The 26,621-nt window shown below is 38.8% G+C and overlaps 1 protein-coding gene and 1 long non-coding RNA gene across 6 annotated transcripts in view; one reads left to right on the top strand and one right to left on the bottom strand.

Annotated features, from left to right (window-relative positions):
* Positions 1–10,367, bottom strand: part of RNF180 (ring finger protein 180) — a 67,229-nt gene extending 56,862 nt beyond the window's left edge. Inside the window, exons 1-4 of one of the 5 annotated variants that reach the window (XM_064403048.1) lie at positions 9,796–10,128; positions 9,322–9,426; positions 4,644–4,782; positions 2,405–2,500 (exon numbers count right to left, since the gene is read on the bottom strand). In XM_064403048.1, coding sequence (XP_064259118.1) covers positions 2,405–2,500; positions 4,644–4,745 — 198 coding nt within the window. In that variant the 5' untranslated portion in view covers positions 4,746–4,782; positions 9,322–9,426; positions 9,796–10,128. Of the gene's footprint in view, positions 1–2,404; positions 2,501–4,643; positions 4,783–9,321; positions 9,755–9,795; positions 10,129–10,346 lie in introns of those variants that run through there. The other 4 variants (XM_064403050.1, XM_064403049.1, XM_064403052.1 and 1 more) reach the window with 4 other exon arrangements.
* Positions 10,368–13,677: 3,310 nt separating this feature from the next.
* On the top strand, positions 13,678–25,052 carry LOC135290780 (uncharacterized). Its single transcript, XR_010353591.1, has 5 exons — positions 13,678–14,264; positions 16,812–16,872; positions 16,987–17,100; positions 24,188–24,224; positions 24,582–25,052. It is a non-coding gene; the product is annotated as an uncharacterized LOC135290780 (long non-coding RNA).
* Positions 25,053–26,621: the final 1,569 nt, after the last annotated feature.

Below are 26,621 nucleotides of genomic sequence, written 5' to 3'. Positions count from 1 at the left end.
ACATATAATCACAGGCTTTCAAATTCTTGAGAATTCTGTAAAGATGCACAATGGCTCTCAGTTTATAAGACTGACCAGTGTGTACACAGGCCATTCCCAAAGAAGAATTAAGCTTCTTCAGAGATTTACTCTTTAAATCTCCTACACTCCATTTCCCAGATGCCAGGGGCTAGACACTAAAATTAAGAGAAAAGCACTTTCTCGTGACTTGATTGGGTCTCTCTGGCATGGAACAGCACCCTGAATCTTCATATGGAGAGGCGGAATGATTCACGAAAATTAGGAAGGCTAAAAGCCTGGAAAAAATGGACACGCAACACACGGCATGGAGAAAAAGGACCCATGTGCACACAGACTGGGAGATGAGGTGTAGTACCAAGGAGCCTGGGACTGATTTAGTTTGAGTTTGGCAACGGAGTGTGGAAGCACTGACTCAGTAAAAGAAGTAACAGCCTACTAGTGGAGGAGGTGGTAGGGGGAAAATCAGCAAGATCTGAAGGGAGCTGAGGGTACACAGATTTAGTGATGGACTACATAAAGAGGAAAAATAGAAATTGTTAGAAAAAGAAGCCAAAACAAGTGATAAGTGATGGGTAACAGAAAATCCAGGTCAATAAAGGTCACTAGCATCACTAGCTACATATTTGTAATTATTGAAGATTAACTATACTAATATGTACATGAAATCCAAGGAGATTGGTTAAGAACAGGGACAGATGGCAAAAAAGAACCGGCTGGGAAGCAGTGGGTTTTTACAGCCTGCAAATAGACTTTGCGCTTATGCAAAATGATTTAGCCTTTGATTCAGGAGTCATACAGGAGAAAATAACACATGATCACAAAATTATTCAGAGCTCAGGAGGATCTGGAAAGAAGTCAGAATTGTTTAACACCCTGCATCCCCCCGCACTTACCCATAAAAACACAGGATCTTGCCAGAAGAGACAAAGCGAATGAGGCAAGAGTTCCAAGGATATTAAGTGACATAATGAACACAAAGATGTCAAAGGTGTACACAGAGAATTGCATTGTCTGCCTTTTTCACCAGAGGAGAATTGCTCCTCTGCAGCCTTAAGCAAAGGTGTCAAGCATTCTATGGGTTTTGTATTTCCTCAGTCCCCAATTTGATCCTCCAGGTTTTCAAATGCAAAAGCTAAAGGTGCAAAAGAACAATTTAAAAGCTAAAAGTGAAAAGAACACTACTATCAATATTGAATTCAATTATACTGAAATAATTTAAGAGGCAAAAAAAACCTGTAAAAAACTGCCTTCGTATTATTAAAGATTCGTGGTTAGGCGATACTGTAAAGTGACTCATACTATAACTCATAATTCATGAGCTGTAATTTTCAAACACACCTCCAAGATTAGTGTTTCTGAACATAACTATTCTCTTATATGCATTGAGGTAGAAGAGATCACTATAAAAAAGTTTAATTAATGTTTAACAAAAAAAAAAAAACCACATAGAGCAATACAAAGAAGGGAGATGAAGGTTTTCTAAATTCCTGTATGTTTAATTCTACAGTCATAACAATTTTTTTTGTCTTTGTGCATCAGTTTCAGTATGGGTATGCTTAGAGCAGAAATTACTTAAAATACAGGAAAATTGTACACTGAAGTCTAAGGAATGCAAATAAAATTTACCTATCAAAATCAAAGATTCATAAAAGAAAATCTGTGCTACTGCTTATTAGTATCTATGCCACAACATTAACTTCTAGATCTAAAACAACTTTGACAAAATACCAACTGAAGCAGTCAGTACAACAGGAAATTTATGAGATGCTTTGTGATTTACAAACGGGCAGTTAAAACTCAAAGTATTGACACTGGCTTGTCATCAGACCTTTGAATTTGCAGAAATGTAACTACTTTACATTCATACAAAAAAGAGCACACTAATTATAAAAGACTTAAGTATAAAACACATATTCCCAAAACTCATCTCTTAATAAATGTGCAGTCCACTTTTATGGGGAAACATGCTTCCTGTTGTCACTGTCAACCTATATGTGAGTACTGCAAGATATGATGATCAAAACAAAGCAAATCCCAAAGCCCAGGTAATAAATATAATGTTAAGCATTGACAAACACGCAGAGATGCCCATGACAGTTATCTGGACAACCATAAACACATTCATCTGTTACAAAGCAGGAAATGGAATCACTTGTAGCACTTCTGTGTATATTAAAAAAAAAAAAATAATTAAAAATTAAACAACATTTAAGAGAGGGAAAAAACATCTGTAAAAGCAATGATAGAAGTTCCTGAGAAGAATTCCCTCAGTTATAAGATCTCTTAACATACATGGACCTTTCCAGAATAGTGTCCTTGAAATTTGTCCCCCTTAATTATTTTACATGCTGAGTAATGAAGATGCAAGAAAAAAAAAATCTACCTTTTCAATGACACATTTCACCCACTCTGGAATGGCTTCTAAGTTCACGTGCCATACATTGTAAGAATTCTGACCAGCAGCTGAAGGTTGTGGTATCTGTTAATAAAACAATTGCATCGATACTCAGAATTTATGTAAGCTTTTTTTTTCTTCGAATATAGCCAGAAGTCAGTTCCCCAAAACCAGTAAACATTAACAAATAATAAATCTCAAATATGATGTGCTTCTTTAAGCTAAAAATCAGGTAGATATTGTCAGTAATTCTCTATTTCTGAATCTAAGAATATTGGGCAAACTCCTGTGGAAATGTAGGTGTCTGGAGGTGGTTTTGTTTTGTTTAAAAGAACAGAAAGTATGCATTTGCTGGCCTTCCAAGAATACCTGGAAATTGATTTCAGAATCAGTGTCAGCTGGCATAATTTTTCAGTAAAGACAGAAAAATATAAGTTATAGTTTACATGAAGCCTGTGATCAGCAATGCACAAATGCAATGAGTAGAATTAATTTACTAATTCTTTTTAGAATAACTAAAAGAGTAATCAGGTAATCTTAGCAACTTTAGAGTTTTTACAGCAATAATGTGATCAAGTGAAGAGAAAAAAAAATTTAAAAACCTGTAGCATTTCACTAATTGATACTAAAATAAAAGCAATCACCTAACTAAATTAATGTTACGGAGACGGCTAAAATTATAAGGAAACTCGGGTGAGAAAGTCCTAAAACCAGTTGTTAAAATATTCCTTTATGAATAAGGAAAGTTGTTGACACCCATGTTATTAAAGTCATTGAAATAAAAATTTCATTCTGCTGAAAATTAAAAGTGGAGCTATAGACAGAAGACAGAAGCTTTTAAAATTCTCCAAGTATTGACAGAAGACAGATAGATCCATTTATCATGTCTATGCTGGCTTTTTGTTCTGTTTGTGAAGACCACCTGCACTTCAATATGCATTTAATTATTAGTGTTTATACTGTTTTTAACTTCAACATTTGTTTCAAAATTTGTTCCACATTTTTTAAATTCATTATTCAGCTATGTCTTTGTCTGAAGGTCTAAAATTAATCTGTGAAAACACACTGAAAACATTCGTCTTCTCATCATAGTACTGTCTTTCCCTCCCAATCTCTTTAGATACAGTGTTAAATTACACTTTTTTATTTGCTATCTACATAAATGGAGAAGAAGCTACTTCAGTCGTGTGCAATGAGGGGTGGATCTCCACTAACAACTAAAAGGTCCACCATGGGGAGCTTGGACAAAGATATCTCTTTCTTTTCACTATATTTTTTTCCATGGAAGGAGTTGGAATTTCCACATTCCCCCCTAAAAATCACTTCAAACCATGCACAAAAGAACCTCAAATATAAAGTGCAAAAATTATTCCAGAACTTCAAGCTCTGTAAGCAGATAGATTAAAATGGGGTTTATTGATAATACTATCCTGATCTTAAAAACTAACTTTGTTTCTACATCTATGGGCTGTACCCCTCTCTAATGTGCAAATGAATGTTACTGCATTACTAACACATTAATAGAAAACATCACCACCTTCTTTTCTATTTGCTTTTTAACATTGATTCAAGAGGCTGTAAGCTTTTTTGGCACATTTGGAAAGACCCTAGCTCTTTATGATTAGTAGCTGCCATTACAAAATACTCTGTCATGGTTTTATTCTGTGTAATTATCCTTCTGTTTATTTTAATAAACACAATATAAATTACTGAGCAGGGTATAAACCTGGTCAGGGCAAACTAATCTTCTGAGCTATTTTTGTGCACAGACTATGGCCCATATTTAAAAAATGAAGAGCAAAATTTTCTGATGTAGGGATATTTTACACACAGTTAACTACCACAGTGGAAATTAGAACCAGTCTTTGAAATGTACCTTATACACAAAGAGTTGTGCATTAAGAGATATTAAAACAAAAAAGACTGCTTTAAAACCATCAAAACCAAACCCCATTTTTATATTAGAAATGGTAGTGCTCTGTACAGGCTAGTAGCCAAATGTCCATGAGCACAAGCCTGCATGTGGCAGAACATGAAGGTGATCACTGCCTACTCAGCTTCACTGAAATTACTTCCTCCACTAGTCTCTACAGAACTGTCTCTACTTTACTACGTACCTCCACAAGAGATTAACTACAAAGTGAGGCTAAATCTAACACTTCTCCTTCATTTAAAATAAATGGCACCAGAAGAACTTAAAATCTCCCTTAGAAGAAGCTATACTTACTTTGGATGCTTTTTTCCCATTACATTTTGCAAGAAAAACAGAATTTGCTATGTATTTCCTACATCTCCAGCAACAGAGAACACCAGCCTCTTGTTTGTTCATTATGTCAGCTTGGGATTTTGCAGCTCTGTATGTTGACCTGTAAAGACCACAAAGCATACAATTTGGTCACCTGTTGAAACACCACTTGTCTCTTGAGACCTTGAAGTCCATAAATATTCTCATCACTTTAGAGGAGACTAATACTTTACTTACAAACATACTCTGATCTTGCACGGCATGCCATCTAGATGTTTTAAATAGTAACGTGAAACAGTTGGTTTAATTTCCAGGTTGCAAAAAGAACTAGAAAGCTACAATAGCAAAACAACTAAAACCAAATTAAAATAAAACAAAACTGACCAATCAACCAAACAAAAAGCTTGTCCAATATTTGGACAAAAAATAAGAGAACTCCAGTTTTTCTGGAATATGTCCATAGCAGTAAGTTCCTACCTTAAGCAATAAATAAACATACACACATATAATGTCACATAACAATAATGAATGCCAACATAGAACTATAGATGAGAGATTCTTTTCTCAACATGCCCCTGGAGGCCTGCTCCTTTAAATTATTTTGTGTGCAAGGATGAACACTACTGGTACAAACATTTTTCAAGGACCTTTATTAACCTACATTAAGCCACCAGAAGGACAAGACAAATATTCTATTTTTCTCTTTTTTGTCTTGCTGCATCCTGATTGGCTCTCTTGTCTTCTCTAGCTGCTTCCAAAATCTTCCCCTTTTGTCATGTTTTCTCCAAAGATCCTCCAACTTTTCTTTTGAAGTACTTATGTTTTTACCCACTTGTGCTAGCTACGTGAAAAAAAAAATCTTTTTCATCCACATGGCAACTCAAGCCCTATAGTAGAGTTAGACCTACAACGAGTGCTAAAGTGCACAGCACTCATTGATGGGCATACTGGACTATGAAACTAAAATATCAGTGTAAAAAGTTTCAAGTCCAAACATCTAATTTTGCAACTATTTTAACTTTTTTTTTTTTTTAGTTTTTACTAACCAAAGAAACTTTGAGGTCTTTGCTAAAGGCTGTCTGAAGAGCCGTTTGCCTTATTGAAACATACAGACTTTTGTATTTTCCCTATTCTACCTTTCCTTTTTCTGCCTTGTTTTCTGATTTGATCAAAGACAATGCAACACACAGAGAGGTTACTAATTAAGTTTTATTGACATCTGAGGTCTTCATTCATTGTATTTTTTACTTTTCTACAAAAATAAAGGTCTGAAATATAGTTTGACAATGACAAGCAGAAACGTGTACATACAACAGACTCCGAGCTCAAGTATACATGCAATTTTTAACAATCACATCCACTCTCAGCTTAAGAAGTGAAATTAAGGCAAACACTAAATATTTCCTTATAATATCACACTTTAAATGAATTTTTATTAAGGGTCCATTAATGAATCTTAAGATAGACATGCAAGAGATGATGAGACACATAAAAACTAGGAACTTATACTAGTAACCTGTTTTGTTCCTGACAAAAATTGAACAATTCAAACACTTTGACTTAAGCAGAACTTCAGTTTTTACTTAAACAAAACTTAATTTTACTAACCTACCTTTGTCAGTGCTGCTACTTTCTGTATCAGACACATTTCAGAATGTGACATATAATGAACCTGTCTATGAATGATTTTTTTTAAAAAGTAAATTCATTCTCTGATAATATTTAGAAGTACTTTGTATCACTTTGCTGTTATAACACTGGGCACCACAGGGTATTGAGAAAATTATTATAACTTATTAATTTCTTTGTATCACTCAAACACTTTAAAGCTGTTCTAATTAATTTATTCTTCACAAATTCACAACATGCTTCTAGAATGAATTTAATTTTACAACAGTTCAGTGTGAACCTCAAATCTAAGATCAACCAGGATGGACTGAAAGCTATTTTGCATGCAGCCAGCTCAGACATTATTTTTAGGTACAGCCATATCCCCTCTTACTCAAACACCTTCTTGATATGAGATGATACATACCTTGCATCACTTTTTATGCTGTATTTTTTTTTATCCAAATGATATATTTATGTCTCTATATACATTCTGTTCCAAGAAAATGTCTTGCTACCTTTTGAACAGCTGCTTCATTTGAAGCTGATGACTGGAGCAGGGCAAAAACCACTTGGGGACAGACCTCTCAACAATCAGATAAAAGACTGATGAATAAATGCACCTGCTATATTTAAAAGACAAGGTTCAAGTCATGCAAACAAAGGCTCTCTAAGGATCACTGGCATTTGAGCTGATGTAAACATCCTCCTCATCTATATAACATCTTCCAAGCTTTAGTGCAAAATGAAAGGTCTTTTATTTATTTATTTATTTTGTTTAGTTATTTATACCCTTTGAAAGGTTTTTCTTAGTTCAGCATATACCTTTTATTTAAAATTACATAAGAGAAATGAGTGCATAGTATATGTGTAATGACACATATAGCATGGTTGTATTTTTTTGTGTTTTGTGTAACCAAGAGTGCTGATAGTGAACTACACGGAAAAATCCAACTCAAGTGGATACTTTTTTAAAATATTATGATACAGGCTGAAGTGTTTTTCTGGCATAGGAATATTTAAAAAGTTAGTAGGTGTATTAAAAATCTGCATGTGTGTGTCTTCTGAAGTCCTCAGAAAGGACAGAGGAAACTCTACAGATGCATGTTAACACATTGCAATGGTTTCTACACACATCATGTTTCTCATTTATCGCATTGGCACGCACTTTTATTTTGTTTTGCACATAAGTTCAAATAAATGCATATTAACACAGTATTTCGAAGCTTTTTTTTTATTAAATGCAGTTTAACCTTAGTGTTTTGGATATATTTTCCTAATTTTCATTTGTCTTGGGTTTGTGAAGACTATTAAGAGGCATCTTGTTCTTCTTCAGCAAAATGTGCCTACATAAAGACAAAAAGTTTTTCAATAGTGTCAGGCCCTGAGTGGGCCTTTTTATCTTCATACTAGGTCACATGTGTTGTGGCTGTACTACTTTCAGGTCAGTTGCCTTGTGTGAGCTCATGCTTGCCTCCCAAGTAGCATGCAGATGTGTCAGTGTTTAAAAGCCTATTTCTTCCACGGCTACTGTCTGATGACCTTCAAACTCTTTTTTATTATTTAGTCCCACTAAAACTAGTAGCAGAGTCCTAGGACTTCCTTTCCAAGTCAGTCTCAGTTCCCTTTCTTGGAACTCATTGGTCTAATCTTCTCTTAGAGACCTTTGATAAAGATTTTACAGCCTTCCCAAACTATTTCATAGTTTCTACTTAGCTTTCATTATTAATTTTTCCCCTAATACTTAAATGGAATTTTCTTCTAATTTCCCTTATTTGCTGGGAATACAGAGAACAAAATTGCTCCTTTTCTTCTGCGCAGAATATTTTACAACTTTAAACACTATTAGATATTAGCTTCAGTCTTGTCTTTGAACTAAATAAATCTTTCTATTTTTCTGCAGAGATAATGCTTTCTTGATCTCCAACTGCCACTGCTATTTTGTGAACTCCTTCAAATGGGTCAGCTATTCTTGCTGAATGCAAGTTCTGGATGCAGAACACACTGAAGTTTTACCAGCTAAGAAGACTAGACAGATTACATAAATTATCTAATTAATCTAAATTTCATTCAAAATCCAAATTGTATAATATATTACATTTTAGTCATCTTGTTTTCAAAAAGATTGCTAAAAAACATGAGGTAGGACTCCTATTAAAAATTCTCATATAATCACAGTGAAGAACTAAATACAATCCCCTAAATTATTGTTGAAATCCAGTCTAAAATTTCAACTAACTTGCCCTTCATTCACAAATACATAAAAAGGAGAAAATAAGTGTAGCATCACAAACGGTTATCAATGCCTTTTATTAAAAAATCACCTATGACCCCTTCAGAACATTGCAGCCATGAGAATTACAATAATAATTAGATCGCAGTAAGAAACTAGGGCACTGAAACTTCAGCAACAGTTATTGACAGTCTTAAAAAAAATTAGATGAGTGCCAGCTTTGCAGGAGAATGACACAAAAAAGCTAAATGAGCTGTCCTAGCCAACAAGAGTCCATACTCCAAGTTCCTGCTCCCAGAAAAGGAGAAACTGATACTTTACCAGACAGAGAGAACACCATGGAAGACATTAGGGTTTGCTTTAAAAACTTCCTGCTAGTTTTTGATCTCCAAAGTATTTCTGATTAAAGAAACACTTTTAAAAACCTACTTCAACAACATTTCTCAACAAAATGGCACTTAAGATCGGGAGACAGAAAAGAAAATTTAAAGAACCGTCTCCAGGCTGCCAAAGAAGAGAAGAAGAAAGATGCAGCATCTGCTTCTGTGCATCTCCTTCTCATCTATGAACTCTTCTACCAGTTCAGCTGTTGTGTGATCAGCTTCCGTATGATGGAAGTTAATGTCAGAAGGTGGCCAGTGTGATACTTTTGTACCAAGACCAACCCATGTAATAATAAACGGAAGTTAAAAAATAAATGTTACTTGCAACATACTTATTGACTTGCTAAACCCCCTGCAGCATGCTGCCTAAGTCAACAGGTCGTCCAGGCGCAGCTAGGGTAATGGAGTGTGTAAATGCCTTTGACAGGGAACAGACCTGGCGGGTCACTGGAAGACCACGGATCGGCGTGTAATCTCGTTCTTCCAAGAGATCCCAAGGTCAGAGCTGCCTGTTTCATGCTCTTACGCATACGGGCACTAGCTGTGGCACAAAGTAAAGACCGAAACAAGCAGGAATAGGGTGCAGCTGTCCCAGCACACGGACACCAGGCTGTGCACCGCCGCAGCCGCTGGCCCCGGACACCCCCGAGCCCGCCCAGGCCCGACCGGCCGCGCCGGGGGCTGAGGGGCGGCGGCCCCGCCGAGTTAACCCCGGGTAGGAAGGCACGGGGCTGCCCCTCAGTCGGGGCCCGGGCTCACCCGGGCACGGTGAGCCCGGCCGCTCCCCCGGCTCCGGCGGGTGTCCGCACCGCCGCGCTCACCCCGCGCCCCCCGCGCCCCCGGCCCGGGCCCGCCTCGGCCCCACGGGCGGCTGCGGCGCGTCCCGCCGCCCCGGCCCCGCTCAGCTCACCGGGCCGCGCCGTACGAGGCTGCGAGGAGGAGGCGACGGCACTGGAGCGACCGGGCGGGCGGGGAAGGGGTTGCGCAGCAGCAGCAGCTGCTCCCGCGAACGGGAAGAGACGCGAGACAAACGGCGGCGGAAAGCGCTCCGCCAGCGCGGCCCCTGCCCTCGGGCGGCACACGGCGGCAGCCCGGGCCGCCCAGGCGGCTGCTGCGGCCGGCGGGGGACCCTCGGCGGCGGTGGGACCAGCCCTACCGTCGCGGAATGAGGGCAATGCCCGCGGCAGCCTGCGCCTCGCCGAGCCCAGAGGCTGGCACGTCCTCTCGCCTCCTGACTGGCAGAGATGGAGCGGGGTGGGGTCAGCGCCGGCGGCTCGCTGTGACCAGGGAGGAGAGGCGGAGAGAATTAAGGTTAAGGGAATGAACGATAACTTTTCAATGGGCACTGGGAAAGAAACTGCGTTCCCTCAGGCCCGAGGAATCAACCCAAACCCAGAGATCGTAATCTCATAGAGGCAGGCCAGGGAAATGACAGGGACCGGCGAGCGCCCCGGCCGTCACCTGCTAGGTTGGGTGTCCTCAAGCAGCTGTCCTAATGTAGAGCAGGAGAAAGGAGGAAGCATTAAATGAATGTCATTGCGGTGACACTGTGGCTTGACCGGGAGCCGGTACGTGCTCGTAGCTGACAGTCTGCTGATGATGCCAATGACAATCTTCAAACACGAGAATGGAACAATATTAAAGCAATATGAGAACAAGGAAGGCTGGAAGATTGCTGAGGAAAATTAAATTAGAGTCTGTTCACTTCTTTGCCTGTGGAAGTGATTTGGAAAACTGAAACTTTCATTTCCTATATGTATATATATAATTTCTGTGATCTTTCTTATATTTCAATATGCAATCCCTCAAGTCAAGACAAGATTATATTATCAGGTAGATGTTTTCGATAATGTAGGACACAATCAGATCTGGACTGTCATGGAGACCAAAGTGCACTGCAAAGGTTACAAAGTGCACAAAGATTACAACTTGAGATGTTGTGGTAATTGCAACTTTTTCTTTCTTAGGGTAGACCCAGTAAAGAACATCACAAGTAGGATGCTCCCAATAATTAAATTCTGTTTGACTCCGCCATGTGCAGTACAGTAACTATATGTAGAAGAAACAGACTATGATTTTCAAATAATTTTTAGTGTGCTACAGTATGCTCAAATTTAGACTGAAATGGCTATTAGAAAAAGCAATATTTATCAGTCATAAAGAATTGCGGCTTATAAGGCTAGTTTTAGTAAACTTAATTGATAAAGCGATAGAGCAACACATGAAATAGCTGAACGGAAGAAATAAAATACAGATTAAAATAGTGAGTTCAAGACAATTCAGGACTCAACTTTTGACATAAAATAATGTAGAAAATATTAGGAGAGAGATATTTTAATTTTTTCATCTCATTTGCTTCAGTTTAAGTAGGTAGTAGGGTTGGACTACTTGAATTTAATGGAATCCTACAGATAAAAAGAAATAGTCATGAAGGTGGCTCTGGGGTGAAGAGATGAAAGGGACCATATGGCTTGCATCACAAGAACAGCAAATGGAATGAGGAAGAATGAAACTTTTCTGCTGGCTACAAGACTATATCCAGAGCCAATCATCTGTACTGTGTGGTTAACTGTATTTATTATCTTATAGAAAACGTTTGTCTATCACAGGGCAGCTGGACTGTGGAATGCTAGAGAGCATGAATTGTGCTGTGGCTTTAGGACTCATGACAGGCAGTAGTTAATTCCAAGGCAGGCTGTATATGAAATGCCTTTTGCTGGGATTGCCCTTTAAGTCTATGGTGGGAGTTCAAGGATCAGTGCCAAACTAACACAGTTAGTCAGAAACCACAGAGTGTCTTTGCTGTTCTGGGGCACTGTTTGTGTCTTGGGAAGACTGCATTGAAGGCTTGAGGAGTGGGTCATTGTGCACTGAAGCACCCTGCAGGGCTGTAGCAACTGGTGCGCACACAGTGGCACATTCTGTTTTCATGTCCATGACAATGGAGGGTGTATCCAGCTCACAGGTACTCTATGAGAACCTCTAACAAGTGGTGATGTATTCCAATAATCACACCAGGAACATGTCAATTCCATTCCAGTTGTGTTGATAGAACTGCCTAGGGGGAGGGAATTACCTAATTGTCATTCCTGTAGAGTTTCTTTCTTTACCAAAATACTTCTTCATTACAAGAAGTTACATTTTCTGCAGCTATTCCGTAGTGCACTAGTGGCTACACAAAGCATCAACCCAGACTGTAATCCCTGGTTCTGCAACCCGTTAGGCTGCTCTATTATGTGGGATCATCTCCAAGACCTGCATATCTATTATTTGGTCACATGTTCTGGAAAATGGCCAGAGAGGGAGCATTAGGAGAAAAGAAATGAAGAAATAGAAATAGTTGGGTGGAACTTTTGGGACTTGATACTGAGCACAGAAGGAAAATCTTCTTTGCCATTACCTGCTGGGTTTTTTTGTTTGTTTTTGGTTTTTGGGTTTTTTGTTTGTTTGTTTGGTTTGGTTTTTTTGTGTGTGTTTGTTTTGGGGTTTTTTTGCTTTTGTTTTGTTTGGGGTTTTGTTTGTTTTTTTGTTATTGTTGTTGGTCTGGTTTGGTTTGGTTTTTGTCCCCCACCTCCCCTCCCCTCTTTTTCTTTTCTCTTCTAAGCAGCTTGCATGTTTGAACAGCATTGTTTTAGGAGAAGCCCAATGAGCAACCCTCATTGAAGGCGTCTTTCATCCTTCATTATTGGATTAACTATTGGATAAATTTTGTTAACAATAGGCATTACAATAGACATCAAGCATAACATTTTTACTGTATGGAGATAGTATTTTTTTGTAGTTTTATCCTATTGAGAGTACAGCCTGACTTTCAGTTCAGCACTGTTGAAAAGCTTTTCCTATTACAAGGTAAATTGTAAGAAAATTACATTGCATAGTCTTTTACTTGAACATAATGGTTTATATTTGATTTGTAAATCTTGTCATGCTCCTATAATAAATGTAAAGTCTATACAGAATGTCCATCAATTAACAAAACATTTGCTTTGCTTTGCTTTTACTTCCTTTTGAAAAATAATCAAATCCATCTAAAATTGTGATAATAGGCTGGATTATAGCAAGGGAAAACATTTTTCAAGTCACATAGAACTAGATCTAATAAAGTAATTCTTAACATAGTTTTTTTAATTTGTGCTTGCTTATTCCCTGGAATGGAACCCAGAGCTATGTTAAATGTAGGGATCCTTTCTGTGCTTCACAATCCTGGTGGTCAAGGAATCCTGCTATCTTGAGAGAGGACAAAGAAAACATAAAAAACCATATACTGTAAATATAGTAACTCACTATATATAAAGTGAACTTGATTGCTTATTGGGTGTTGATAGTTCCTAGAAGGGAAACTGCTTATACAGAAAAGAGGTTTATCCCACATTTCCTTTTACCTGAGAGAACATACTAGTTATCCATCTGAAAGTAAAAGCACTGTTTGTTTTTTTTTGTTTTGTTTTGTTTGTTTTTTTGTTTGTTTTTTTTTTTTTTCTCCATGGTGGCATGGTTTCAAAGAATTTGTGTTCTGTGGGAATATACAGGATATAGAAAAACATCTATGCCAAAAGAATTGTGGAGCTTACATCAGAAAGGGAATGTCTGGGATCTTCAAGGAAGAACTTGAGTTCTGTATGTTTTTCACTAAACAGACATAAAATTGCACTAACAACCCTTTGAAGGGGGTTTTGTACTATGTGGTATTTAGTTTGTGTAAATAATACCATTAAGCCAATCATTGTAAATTTTCACTGGGGCTTTTGATTAAGTTGGTTCAGTTTAGTTTTTAGTAAAGAAAAACAAAAGTATGTTTTCAACTTAAGTGCTTGACTTGTAAGGTGAGCTTGCATAAGCTAGAGAAATTCAGCCAATCTGAACTGCTTAGAAATTTGGGGAAGATACCTGAAATTGAAGTTGAATTTCTTTAAAAACCCAAGAATTTATATCCCAGCAAGGATAATACTTTCAGAAATAATATTAGAATGAAATGGATTGTTACTTGAAGCAGTATTTTCAGCAGACTTTCAACAAATAGAAAAGAACAGAAAGGAATCAAAAAATACTGATTAGCAAATGACATCTTTTTTGGGAATGTGGAATAGCAACTAACTGAAGCTGGATTAGAACTTGCAAAGGATATAACTTTATAACCTTGGCTGTCACAGAATTGGAAAATGAATGAGATTCAAGTAAATAATATATAAGTTTCTGCACTTTGAGATTGCTGGCAAGAATTTCTGCTATCAGGTGGTGACTCATCAATTGGAAGAAATAAAGAGGTTGAGTAATAGAGTATATTAATTGATCACAGGATGCCCATGCATTGACTGTGTGATGTGGCTCTGAAAAAACTAATTCTGCCCTGGACTGTGGATGTATTTCCAGTACATGCAGGTGAATATCAATGCTCTGATAATTCATAATTGGAAATAACATGGATAGTGATAATAATAATTTTTTTAAGTTAATTTGGGCTACAACAGGCACAAAGAAAAATAATAAGGTGATAAAAAATGGACAGAACCTGCCTTATGGGAAAACAGAAATGGCTTTGCTTACTCAGTTCAGCAAAAGAAATGCTGTGAAAAGTTTTTCTTGATAGGTCATCACTGAGGAAATAAAATATTATTGCAGCCTTGTATAACTTAGGAAATCCATACCAAAAAAAACCCAAAAAACCAAACACCCACCCAAAATTAATTGACCAATAAGAGATTTAGTGGTTGAAAAGTTGTAGTTGTGCTACCAGGGAGATAATTGGAAAATCTTCCTAAGAAAAATATTGGAGAAAAAAACACCAAATAAGTTTTCCAAAGTTGGTGGTGGCACTTTTTTATTTTACACTTTTTGTGAAAAGAAGATTATCCTTGGTAATTTGTTACCTCATGACTCTGTCTCTGTTCTTAGTCCTGATTTCCTTTCCCATGAGGGACACTGCCTTGTTAGTGCTCAGTATGTATATAAAGACAATATTTCCTAAGTAGTGTAAAAGTATCTTCCCTTCAGAGGGATATAAAGGAATTCAGTTTTTTTTTCAATGTTGCTGTCATTCAGACATTCTGAAGAGCTCTGCACAGTAATTTCCATTTGGCGAAGTTTAATCTTTCATAACACTGCAGCAGCATCATCCTCTGTTTTACCATTGTCTAAATTACATCTTGCTAAATATATTTTTATTGCAGTATTATATGAAGCAGTTTGAAATGCATTTTTTCCACTAGAATTATCCATTTAACTTTTCAATAGGAATGGGTAGAAAAGATTGAAAATTTCCTTCAGTCATTAATCCTAATACCTACATGTACCAGGCTTGTTCTTAGGCTGAGATATAAAGAAATTAACTATAGAATGGTTTGAATTGAAAAAGGCCTAAGAAATCATCTGGTTCTGAACTGTCCTGCCATGGGCAGGGACATCTCCCATGAGCCCAAGTAGTTCAAAGCCCCATCCATCCTGGCCTCAAACACTCCCAAGGGTGGGGCATCCACAAAGTGTCTGGGAAACCTGTCTCTGTGTCTGACAAAATTCACTGTGAAGAATATCTGCCTAACACCTAATCTAAACCTGCCCTCTTTCAGTTTAAAACTGTTACCCTTGTCTGATTGCTACTTGTTCTTGTAAAACGTCCCTCTCCAGCCTCTCTTGTAGGCTGCCCACTTTAGGCACTGTGAGATGCTATGAAGTCTCTCTGGAGAGAGACTGAGACTTCTTCAGCCTGAACAGCCCCAACTCTCTCAGCCTTTCTTTATAGCTGAGGTACTCCAGAAGTCCAATCATCTTGGGTCTGAACTCATTCCAACAGAATATATTTCCTGTGCTGTGACCCCAGAGCTGCTGCAGCCCTGCAGGTGGGGTCTGAGCAGAGCAGAGCAGAGGGGCAGAATCCCCTCCCTGGCCCTGCTGCCCACCCTGCTCTGGATGCAGCCCAGCACACGTGTGGCTTTGTGAGCTGTGAGTGCACATGGCTGGGTTTTTTCCAGCTTCTTGCCTGGTTACTATCCTGTTAAACTGAAAATTGCTTTGAGTTTAGCTTTTAAGTAGTGTTTGTCTTTTATGTATTCCTAATGTCTTTAACCTTATTCCTTACAAATATTAAATAGAGAGTAAATAGAGAAAATTATTAATCTGGCTGACTGCTGAAGAAAAAAATGTAACCTGTTTTTGATTTTAGAAGACACTCCAGCTTAAAGAATCACATTAGCCTTGAGAACAGATCAAAATATTAATTTCATATGACCTGTTTGAGTGGATATATACTGTGAACAAAGTATTTTTTGTAGAAATAATGATTTCCACATATTTTAATGTTGTATTAAATTATTTTTTATTTAATTTTAATGATATTCTGAACTCTATTCTGTGAACATGCTGGAACTTAGCAGATAAAAATCTTGGTACATAATAAATCAAAGAGCCATGAATTAATCTCTAAATTACTCTGGAATTAGCTTGCTGATGTCTGTATTCCAAATTCAGTTATGTAATTATGAAAAACTTACTTGTCTTACACTCAGAAGACAATATCCTCATTCAGATACCAATTTTAGTTGAGGACATGAAAAATTTTGAAATAATTTCTAGCTTTGCTTTTTTGAAAATTATTTCTGTTTCAGTTTCTGAATTGAAAATTGTGGTCTAACAAATCCTATGTTGCACTTGCTATTTGCAGTTTGATGGCACAACAAAATCAAAATGGAGATCTTTGAAGCTTTCTAACATGAGACAGTGTTCAAATACTCTTTTGTTGTAGTTGAAGGAACCTCCTACACTCATCCCTGACTATGCATATTATTTTCATTATTACTGAGAAATTATACCTAGGAATTCTCCTGACAGATCTCATAGAGATCCAAAATTCTTATAATAAAGTTATCTAAAATGTGTAATAATATGATGCTACAGTAAATAGTGTTTTCACTTTAGTTATTTATCTCTTACCAGATCCTACATAAATTGTTTCCTCACTGCTTTTGCTATGGAAGTCCTTCTCCAATTCTTGAATGTAAGCTCTGGTTTATCCCAACAAACAGGCCTCTTAAAGTAACCATTTCAATAGCAAAAACTAAGTACTGATGGGCTGAAAAAAAGCTCTCTGCTTTACCTATGCTTCTTGCAGAGTCATTGCAGAATGAGATTCCTCAAAACGTTCTCTGTTCCAGCACTGAGAAGGATGCTTCCAAAGCATACATCCAAGAGCAGCCAACCATGAAGCCATGACTCTGAATTCCAGGTGAGCACAAACTCACACTGCAGTTGATTTTATTCCCTTTGACATGATTAGGCACACTCTCACTTCAGGCTTAAGCCATAGGACAAATGCTTAAAGAAAAAGCTATGTCCCCACAGTCTCTGAGCAAGACATTAGGCTTAAATATTTAAAAATGTTGTCATTTATATTATGGGCATTATAAACTGCAGACAATTTAGGGGCTGCTTAGGAGCTGGTATTCTGAGTCTCTTTTTCAATTTTAATACAAGGCCTGATTGAGATACCCACACATATGTCTTCAGTGGTACTTAAAATTCTCTCTTGTTTTTGATGTTGACAGATATGACATGGTCCTCTAAAACAGCACTCAGAAGCCAGGTTTTGTACCTGAGGGCATCTCATATGACTCTAAGAGTTTATTTACTGGCAGGTGAATATTCCATTGAAGTGTATCTGAGATGCCTAAAAAGTGACTGTTCTTATTTGCCTAAGTATTTCAGTTTTTAAGGACAACTGGGAAAAGAAAATCAGAGAATGCCTTTTTTGGGCATCAGTTTCCAAATCTGTAAAATCTGCAAATCTCTGAAAGTATGATATGGATTTCTGCTGAATCCAGGGCATTTTCCGTGTAAACTGTGCCTTTGTTTTTGAGCTTCCCAAAAGGAATTATTAGGTCCCATAGATGGAGCTTGGAGATGTCTGTATAGAGCGTGCTTGGGAAGTGCTTGGGTCATGGGGAATTAGATAAGTATCCTTCCCGAGGGGCCTAGGCTTTTCTTCCTCCCCTCTGTGAAGCAGTGAATTAAGGTGGTCTTTGCCATTCTGCAGTGCATGACTGCTGTTGTGGTGCTGGCCAAGGGGAGCAGCTCCTTGTCCTCAGGTTTCTCTGGCTTGTTGCGAGAGGCAAACATGGTTGTGGAAACCGACTGGAGCTGCCCATCTGCTCAATAGAATCTTGCTCAATAGGATCTTGCTTATGTTACTCCCTGGTTCACCAGTCCTGCGTGGGATCCAGTGTGTGGTGGACAATGAGGAAAACAGAGCTTCCCCCTTTTCAGGCAGTCTGTAAACAGTAACATTTACTCAATTGAGTCAATTTTTGGAGATGGCTCAACAGCACCCTCAGATCCATCAGCTGTCAGCCACCAGGATCACCAGGTGCTGTGGGGCAAGAGCCCAGGACTTACATGGGTGTCTTTCAGCCTGATGTCTAGCAGGCATTTTCTAGAACTGCTCAGAGATCCTTGCAGCCCTGCTGCCCTGGCTAAAACAGTTGCTGTATGGGGCCACTGGTGGACATGGCTTTGGCCATTGTCCTGGCTTGTAAAATAAGCATGTATTCTATTTTTGCCATCTGTTGGGGGTTAGGCAGTTTTTCTTATCTCTTTCAAGAACAATGACACTGCCAGGAAGATAATCTCCTGCTAATGGGCTATTGAATTACTCACTGTGGCTGGTAAGATTAGTTACATCATCCCATTGGGAGATGCTCCACCCAGAGGGAGGAGCCAAGCATCCCTGCCACCATAAAACAAGCATTTCTGAGACCACAGACAGCCTTCTTCGCTGGATTTCCCAGAGGAATCAGGAACCAAGGCCCAGCTGCTCCTTCGCCGCATTTTCGGAAGGGATCTACACCCTTCTGCAGATCGCCGCTCCAGGAGGAGCAGCCACCTTTTGGCTGGACTGCTATCAACACCCTGACTTCTCAGGGTGTTAGGTTTTTCTCACTCTGCCAGTGGTTTTTTGCTTGTGCTAAATTACATTGTTATTTAGTTTTTTTTCTTCCTAGTAAAAAACTGTTATTCCCATTCCCATATCTTTGCCTGAGAGCCCTTTTAATTCTGAAATTGTGATAATTCGGAAGGAGGGGGTTTACCTTTTCCATTTCACAGGAGGCTTTTGCCTTCCTTCACAGACTCCTGTCTTTTCAAACCAAGACAGCCATGTAAATGGCAAAAGAGTAAATCTGTGGCGCTGGGTGAGGAGACCTTGGTTTGGGAGTTGCAGCCCTTTCTACAAAACCAGACAGTCATTTTTGTGTGTCAGCTCATCAACATTGCTGGAGGCAAGTGTCCCACAAAAAGGAAGGTCAGCGGCCCTCAGAACACCTCCAGGAGGTCACACCTCTGGCAACACTAGGCCAGTAAAACCAGGGGCAGGTCAGTTCTGGAAAATGTGCTGGCCCCGAAGAGGATTTGAAGGCACTTGTAAAAGAATATAAAACCATGAAAACTTCAGGAAAAGCCTTGGTCTCCCATTGAAATAGTGCAGCTGGTATTGCTATGCCCTCTTGTGAAGTCTTTTCCTCTTTTTCTGGGTGCTGTCCACACCTTTCCCCTCAGGTCTCTGCAGCAGCCTGAAATTGATGGGGCCTATCTGGTGGGATGGGGTACGGCCATGAACTCCTTTGCCAGGACAGGCAGGCCTTCAGGTCCAACCTATGCCTCATTGCTCATGATCCCAGACCTGGCCTTCTCCATGCCTCACTCTGTGATGACATCTTGAAGCTCTTCTCCAGCCTTTGCTGTTCACTACAATCTTGATATGGTTGCACTCAATTCTTCCTTCTGCACAGAAGCAAAACTTTGTGCTGGTCTTTGTGCAGAGCTGTCACTGTACTCTGATGAGGTGAGCAGGACTACAGCAGAAGCACTATGGCTGCCTGGTCACCAGGAAAAGTGTTATGGCAGCTCAGCCTGGTGGCAGCCCATCTCCAGGCTGGCCAGACCACATCCTGCAGAGCATGCCTGAGCAGTCTGTCTGTGAGCTCTTGAGCAGACTGCAGAGCCTATATCTTGCTGCTGGCAGTGGCTGTGCCTGATCCTGTGTTATGGGGCTCAAGGGTGAGAGTGCAGGATTTCCCTTTCCACCCCAGGAATGTGGAAGGCAGGCAGGGTGGGGCTCAGATCCTGGAAAGAGTAGAGACATGATCCCATTTAGTTTCATCTCCTGGGCAGAGGATGGGAATGACTTAAACCAAGCTGTTCCTCAGGGATGCTCTGGAATTAGCAAAGGTGCTCTTCACTGTAAACGTCTTCCCAGCATAATCTGGGTGTGTTGCAAGCAGTCTGGGGAAATTTGTGTGGAACTCTGCTGTGGAAGTGCTTTGTGGTGTGTGAAAAGAGAGCTTTTCTAGCCAGGAACCTGGCAAGAGCTTCTGAACATATGGGGACTCACAGCATCTGCAACCAGTCTGTACTGTCTTCCCATCTCCCCAGTCTTTGCAAGTGTTTGTGTGGCCTTTTATGGGGAGAGACCTGCTGTTTCCATCTTGTTTTTCAAAACCAATGCTTGCATTCAGAAATGCTTGGGAGCTTGCTCTGACCTGATGACGGAAAAACCACGCAGTTCACAAAAGCCTAGGTACTTGATCTGTACCATCCTGGGTCTGTCCCTTATGTCAGTCCCCAAAAGCCAAGTGTCTTCCCTGTCTGCCTTCTCATCAGAAGTGAGAACACAGGGACATTGTCCTCCTCACTGTTGCATCATTTCTGAAAGAAGGTGTCAAAAATCCACCTTTAGATCAGTAATGTAGGAAGACTTGCTGTTTTGAAACATAGGTTGTATATGACCAGGTATGTCCATTAGGACCAATAGGAACTCTTTCCCGGGTTTCTTATACCCAGAGAAAATTCCAGCAATTACAGAGATCATATAGGACTTCTAATGCAGTTTAGTATCACAGGTAATTTCCCTCTTTTGTGTACATATTAAAAACATGCCCATTAATTTTATCATGAAACTTATTAAGCTGAGACAATGAACTTTGCTTAGTGTCAAAATTTTTAACAAGGCACAGAAAAAATATCTGTTACTAATAGTGAGGGGAAAATCTGCAGATAAAAGTCATTCCAGGGAAGATAATGAAAATGTTCTTCTATAAGACAACAGTTGTCTGCAGTTAAGTTTTATTTCCATCTGCTTTCACTCCCCTGACTGCTGCTTGCTTTGCCAAATCCAGACTTAAAATAGACTAGGGAACCTGAAGTTAAGCTGCCTCCTTAGTCCAGTAGAGTTGGCTGTATGCATCATATATTTCATACTGTGATAAATATGCTCTCCTGTCATGTCTCAGGACACAGATACTGCTGAATGAGCCCAAAATACATAGTAGTTAATCACAACATTTTATACACAAGACTTTGCAAATATGAGCAAATTATCAGGATTTATAGTGAGCGGATAGGTGATGAGTATTTGACACGTATCAGAAGAATCTTAAAATATATGGGACAGGAAAGGTATAGCAGACTGAACTTCAAGAAACTTTTTCCTGTCTTTCCTCATATGTTTGAAACTTGGCTTAATTATCATAATTACCATAAAATAAATAGATTAATTAATTGAAAGGATAAAAAAATAGAAAAGAAGGAAAAGGCAAAGGAAAATGAGAAGAAGGAAATGAAGGAAAAATGAAAACTAAAATGATTCATAAAATCTGCTTATCTGGTAGCATGTTCTAACATTTTGGCATATAAAATATTTTGTATGTGTTTTATAGATAAAAAAAAAATGGTTGAACTTTGAAATATAGGAACTGCTCCAAAAAAATTAACTTTGGTACAAAACAAAAATCCAGACACTAGCATCCCTAACTAATTACTGTATTTCTCAAGTTTTAATAACAGAGACATGCTCCTTATTAAAAAAAAAGTGTTGACTTTCAAATCTATATTTTCTACTGGGAAAAAACTCTGGCTTTCTATGATAGAGTGACTCAGAAGACAAGAGAAGAGCTACAGATGTCATTTATCCGGGCTTCTGTAAAGCCTTTGGCAGGGTACCCCACAACATCCTTCTCTCCAAGCTGGGTCTCATGGATGAACAGTGGCTGAGGAGTTGGCTGGATGGTTGCATTCACAAGGTGGGGGTCAGGGGTTCACTGTCTGTACAGAGATCAGTAGTGACTGGTGTCCCCTAGGTGTCCATACTGGGACCAGGACAGAGAGACTAAGTGCACCCTCAGCAAATTTGCAGATGACACCAAGCTGAGTGGTGTGACTGACACACCTGAATGACGGAAAGTCAGAGGGGCAAGGACAAGATTGGGAAGTGGGTCCACAAGAACATATGATTCTATGAGTCTGTTATGTAAGACTCTATGATTTTGTTATGTTAGATTCTATGAGTCTGTTGTGTTAGACACATAAAATGCCCCCAGAAATATGAGTTCACAAATACCCACTACAAATAATAGGTGGAAAACTGAGTCTGTTCACAGAATCACAAAGTTGCAGAATGGCTGGGGTTAGAAGGGATTTCTGGATGTCATCCAGTCTAATCCCCTATTAAGCATGCTGCATAGTATTGCATCGAGTCAAATTTTGAATATTTCTGGGGGGAGAGATTCCATGGCCTACCTAAGCAATCTGTTCCGCTACTCTGTCACCCTCACAATAAAGAATCAGAGAATCACAAGATGGTCTGGAACTGACCTCAGAGATCATCTAATTCCAAGCCTCCTGCTGTGGGCAGGTGTCACATACATATTTTCTGAAAAATCCCTTTGCCCAGGATTTTTCTTCTGGGAAGCTGAGAAGCATCAGAGAAAAAGGAAAACAATAATTATCTAATAGCTTCTCCTATGTTTTGCTGCTTTGGAATGTGTTTGGAGATTGTTTACCAACATTTCATTGGTTTTTTTTGAGTTGTTTTGACTTATTGACCAATCAGCTTGCCAAGCTGTGTCGGGGCTCTGGAGAGAGTCATGAGATTTTATTATTTTATTTTATTTTATTTTATTTTATTTTATTTTATTTTATTTTATTTTATTTTATTTTATTTTATTTTATTTTATTTTATTTTATTTTATTTTATTTTATTTTATTTTATTTTATTTTATTTTATTTTATTTTATTTTATTTTATTTTATTTTATTTTATTTATTTTATTTTATCTCTTTAGCCTTCTGTAAGTATCCTTTCTGTATTTTTTAGTATAGTTTAGTATGGTATTCTTTAATATAATATAGTATAATAAAATAATAAATTAGCCTTATGAGAACATGGAGTCAGATTCACTATTCCTTCCTGCCACGAGGGTACCCCACAAATACAATAAGCAGGGATACATTTTCCCAGCCCAGGTTTCTCAGAGCACCATCCAAGCAGACCTTAAACACTTCTAGGGCTGGGGCAGCCACTTATCTTCTGAGCAACCTGTGTCAGTGTCTCACCATCCTCACAGCAAATATTTTTTTTTGTAATGTCTAATCTAAACCTACTCTCTTTCAATTTGAAACCATTGATGTGTCAAAGAATCACTTTCTCTACCTTTGTAAAGTTTGCAGGGTGAGTGTATTAGTGTTTGTAGTACTCCAGGAGAACAGCTGGAAAAAAATGTGGACTGGAGTTCTCCCTCCTAGGCACATGCTTGCTCTAAAGTTTTCTCTTTCTGAGTAGTCATTGTGTGTGGGCAGCACACTGCTGACACTGCTCTGGATGCTTCTGAATGATCCTGAGACATAGGCACCTCCTGAAGCAACCCATCTGTGCTGAGGCCTTCAAATATCACGTCACTGACCAAAAGAGCTAAATACGCTATTTCTGCATCAGATAGATATTACTGACTCATGTCCATAACCATGTTCACACATCTTCAAAGCTGGGAAATCAGACGTATGATTTGGCATATTTTTAACATTAATATCTTGAAATACAAACGTCCGGAAAATTGAATTTTCAGCTATTCAAATGCTCCCCAGAAGCTGAAGTGTCAAAGACTGGCAGCAGTACAGCCTTGATGTTCCTGCAGTGTTGGGATCCTGTGCTGCACAGGATACATGCATTTCTCACCTTGCCTTGCAAAAAGCACTTGCTTGGGGTAGCCACAGAATCACAGAATGGCTTGGGCTGGAGGGGTCCACAATGACCATTTAGTTCCACCATGGATCAGAGATCTTCCAACCCTGTTCTGAGCACTTCCAGGGATGGGACATGCACAACTTCTCTGGGTGACTGGTTCCAGTGTCTCACCACCCTCACAGAAGATAATTTCTTCCTAATAGCCTAAATTCCTAAACCTAGTCTCTTTTCATTTTAAAGCCATTAGCCCTTGTCCTAGCACTACTTGCCATTTAAAAAGTCCCTCTCCTGCTTTCTTGTAGGCACCCCTAAGTTCTGGAAGTCTGCTGTCCAGTGTAGGTATGTGTGTTTGGGTTTTTTTTAAATTTTTCATGTTTCACCTAACTGCATTTTTAGGCACTTCTGATACCTGCTTAGGTTCTGTGTGTTTTCTGTAATATCTGTTTTAAAACACTTGTTCCATTTGCACATATATCTCTTATTTTGGCAAGGTGCTAATATTATTTTTTTCTGGTTTTTACCTACTATTTTATTTGCATTCAATTTTTATTTCTTCTTTTAATTTGTCAGTGCTTTTTTCTTTTGTTTATCTACAAAGTACACCTTTCAAAGTCTATCTTTCCATTAGACTTCTCTCTCTCTGTTAACTTCTGAGCCGAACAGAAACATGTAGACGGTATCTTTTGCTGGTTACAGGAATACCTAGGAGAGGTCTACTGGATGTGGTTTCAGCAGGCCACCAACACATAGGGAAATGTAAACCTTCAGCTGAGATCCGTTTGATAAACGCTGGATTGAGATTGCAATCAGAGCAAGAAGCTCGAATATCCAGCAGAGGGAGTGATTTCCTCAGCCAATATCCCTCTGCCCGGCATGCCCTGACTCCAGCCTCAAGGAGAGAGCATCTGCGCGTCGGCAGAGGCGTGGGAAGGAGGACGTGTAAGATTTGCGGCAAAAAGAGAGAGCTAAAACACAGTATGTAAACTGCCTAAACGGAAAAAAAACCCAAACAAACAAACTATTTCTCTTGAAATGGCTGTAATTTTTATCTAACTAGTAAAAAAAGTTTGAAGAATTTAGCAGGTAAGATTCAAAAATAATGATTAGCTGGCACGATGGTCTAACCCCAGTGGACAACTAATTATTGCACAGCTGCTTGCTCACTCCTTGATAACCATTCCCCTGGTGGGGAGGAAAATCAGAATAAAAGAAAAGTAAACTCATGTTAGGACATAAGAACAGCTTAATAATTGTAACAAAATAAAATATTATTACACTACAACTACTACTACAAGTACTGCTGCTGCTACTACTACTCCTACTACTCCTACTACTAATAATCATCATGATAAAAACGGGAGAGGTGAATAAAAGCCAAGAGAAGCAAGTGACACACAATACAATTGCTTACCAGCTGCTGACCAATGCCCAGCCCCCAGCAGCAGTCAGCCCCTCCTGGCCAGCTCCCTGCAGTTGACATCCTGGACACGATGTTCTGTGGTGTGGAGCATCCCTTTGGCCTCTTCAGGTCAGCTGTCCCGGCCATGCTCCCTCCCAGTGTCCTGTGCACGTGTTCGCTGATGGGAATGAACACCGAAGGCCCTTGGCTAAGGGTAAGCACTGCTCAGCAGCAGCTAAAACATCAGTGTGCTACCAACATCACTCTCATGCTGGATTCAAACACAGCACTGAACCAGTGACTAAGAAGAAAATAAATTATATGCCAGCCAAACGCCAGCTAACTAGAAGTGTGAAATGTTGTGCAAGAAATATTTTTAACCTGTGGTGGTGATATTTGTCTTCACGATTGCCACAAATCAAATATTGATGAAGTTATATTAAGTCTGTAAAAGGAAAATTTATTTAATTACTGGAACATGTAATTTATCATACCAGTTCATTAAAGTGTAAACTAAAATGCTACCTCTTTTTATTGAAATACTTATTGGTTAACAAAGATTTTACCACTAACTATGATAATTATGCAAATAAATGGAAAAAAACCTGAACAACATTTAAAAACTGATGTATGTAAAGAGAAATTAATTCACTAGTGGTGTCTGGGATTTTTTCAGTATATACTGACCAAGTAGCAAGGCAAGAATCTCTGAGTGTTTTGCATAATGCTTGTTATTGATGACTCCAAAGATTTTCCCAAGGTAACTTCCTGGGAATGAATGGAAAAGTTAAGCTGATTTATCCATGAGTTCTCAACATTTTGAAAGCAGTCATTGATCTCTAGGTGTAACTAGCATTAAGAAAGGTGTTGACTGTACTGAAGTATTTAGCTATCTGTTTCAGTTTTGACTGGAAGCAGACAAGGGTGAATAGAGATGGGACACAGACAAAGTGGACTAACCTGAAAAGCAACCCAGCAATTAAATTGACCCAAATCAGCTTTTGATTATGTTTGATATCCTTCCTTCCATAATTTACAGAAATTAATTTTCTGTTCTCTATAAAATAAGGCTGCTGGGCAACAATCCTTCAGTACCTCTCGGCTGGAAACAAAACTTGGATTGGAAACTTGGTTATTATGAGCTAAAAAAATTATTCAAATTCTTTTTGCAGTGAGTTTCAAGGTAAGTTTTGAGGTATGTTTCAAGATTCAAAAAATCAATATTAGAAAAAATACAAACTTGTTAATGATTCAAATAACATTTTAATGTATGGATTGCCAATATTCTAGGATGCCATTTTGGATCAAAACACAAGATAAAAGTAAATTATAGAACA

This window comes from Passer domesticus, chromosome Z (genome assembly GCF_036417665.1).
Source record: "Passer domesticus isolate bPasDom1 chromosome Z, bPasDom1.hap1, whole genome shotgun sequence".
Classification (NCBI taxonomy): Eukaryota; Metazoa; Chordata; class Aves; order Passeriformes; family Passeridae; genus Passer; species Passer domesticus.
Note: the sequence above shows the minus strand (reverse complement) of the source record. Positions and strands in the feature narration are given on the sequence as shown.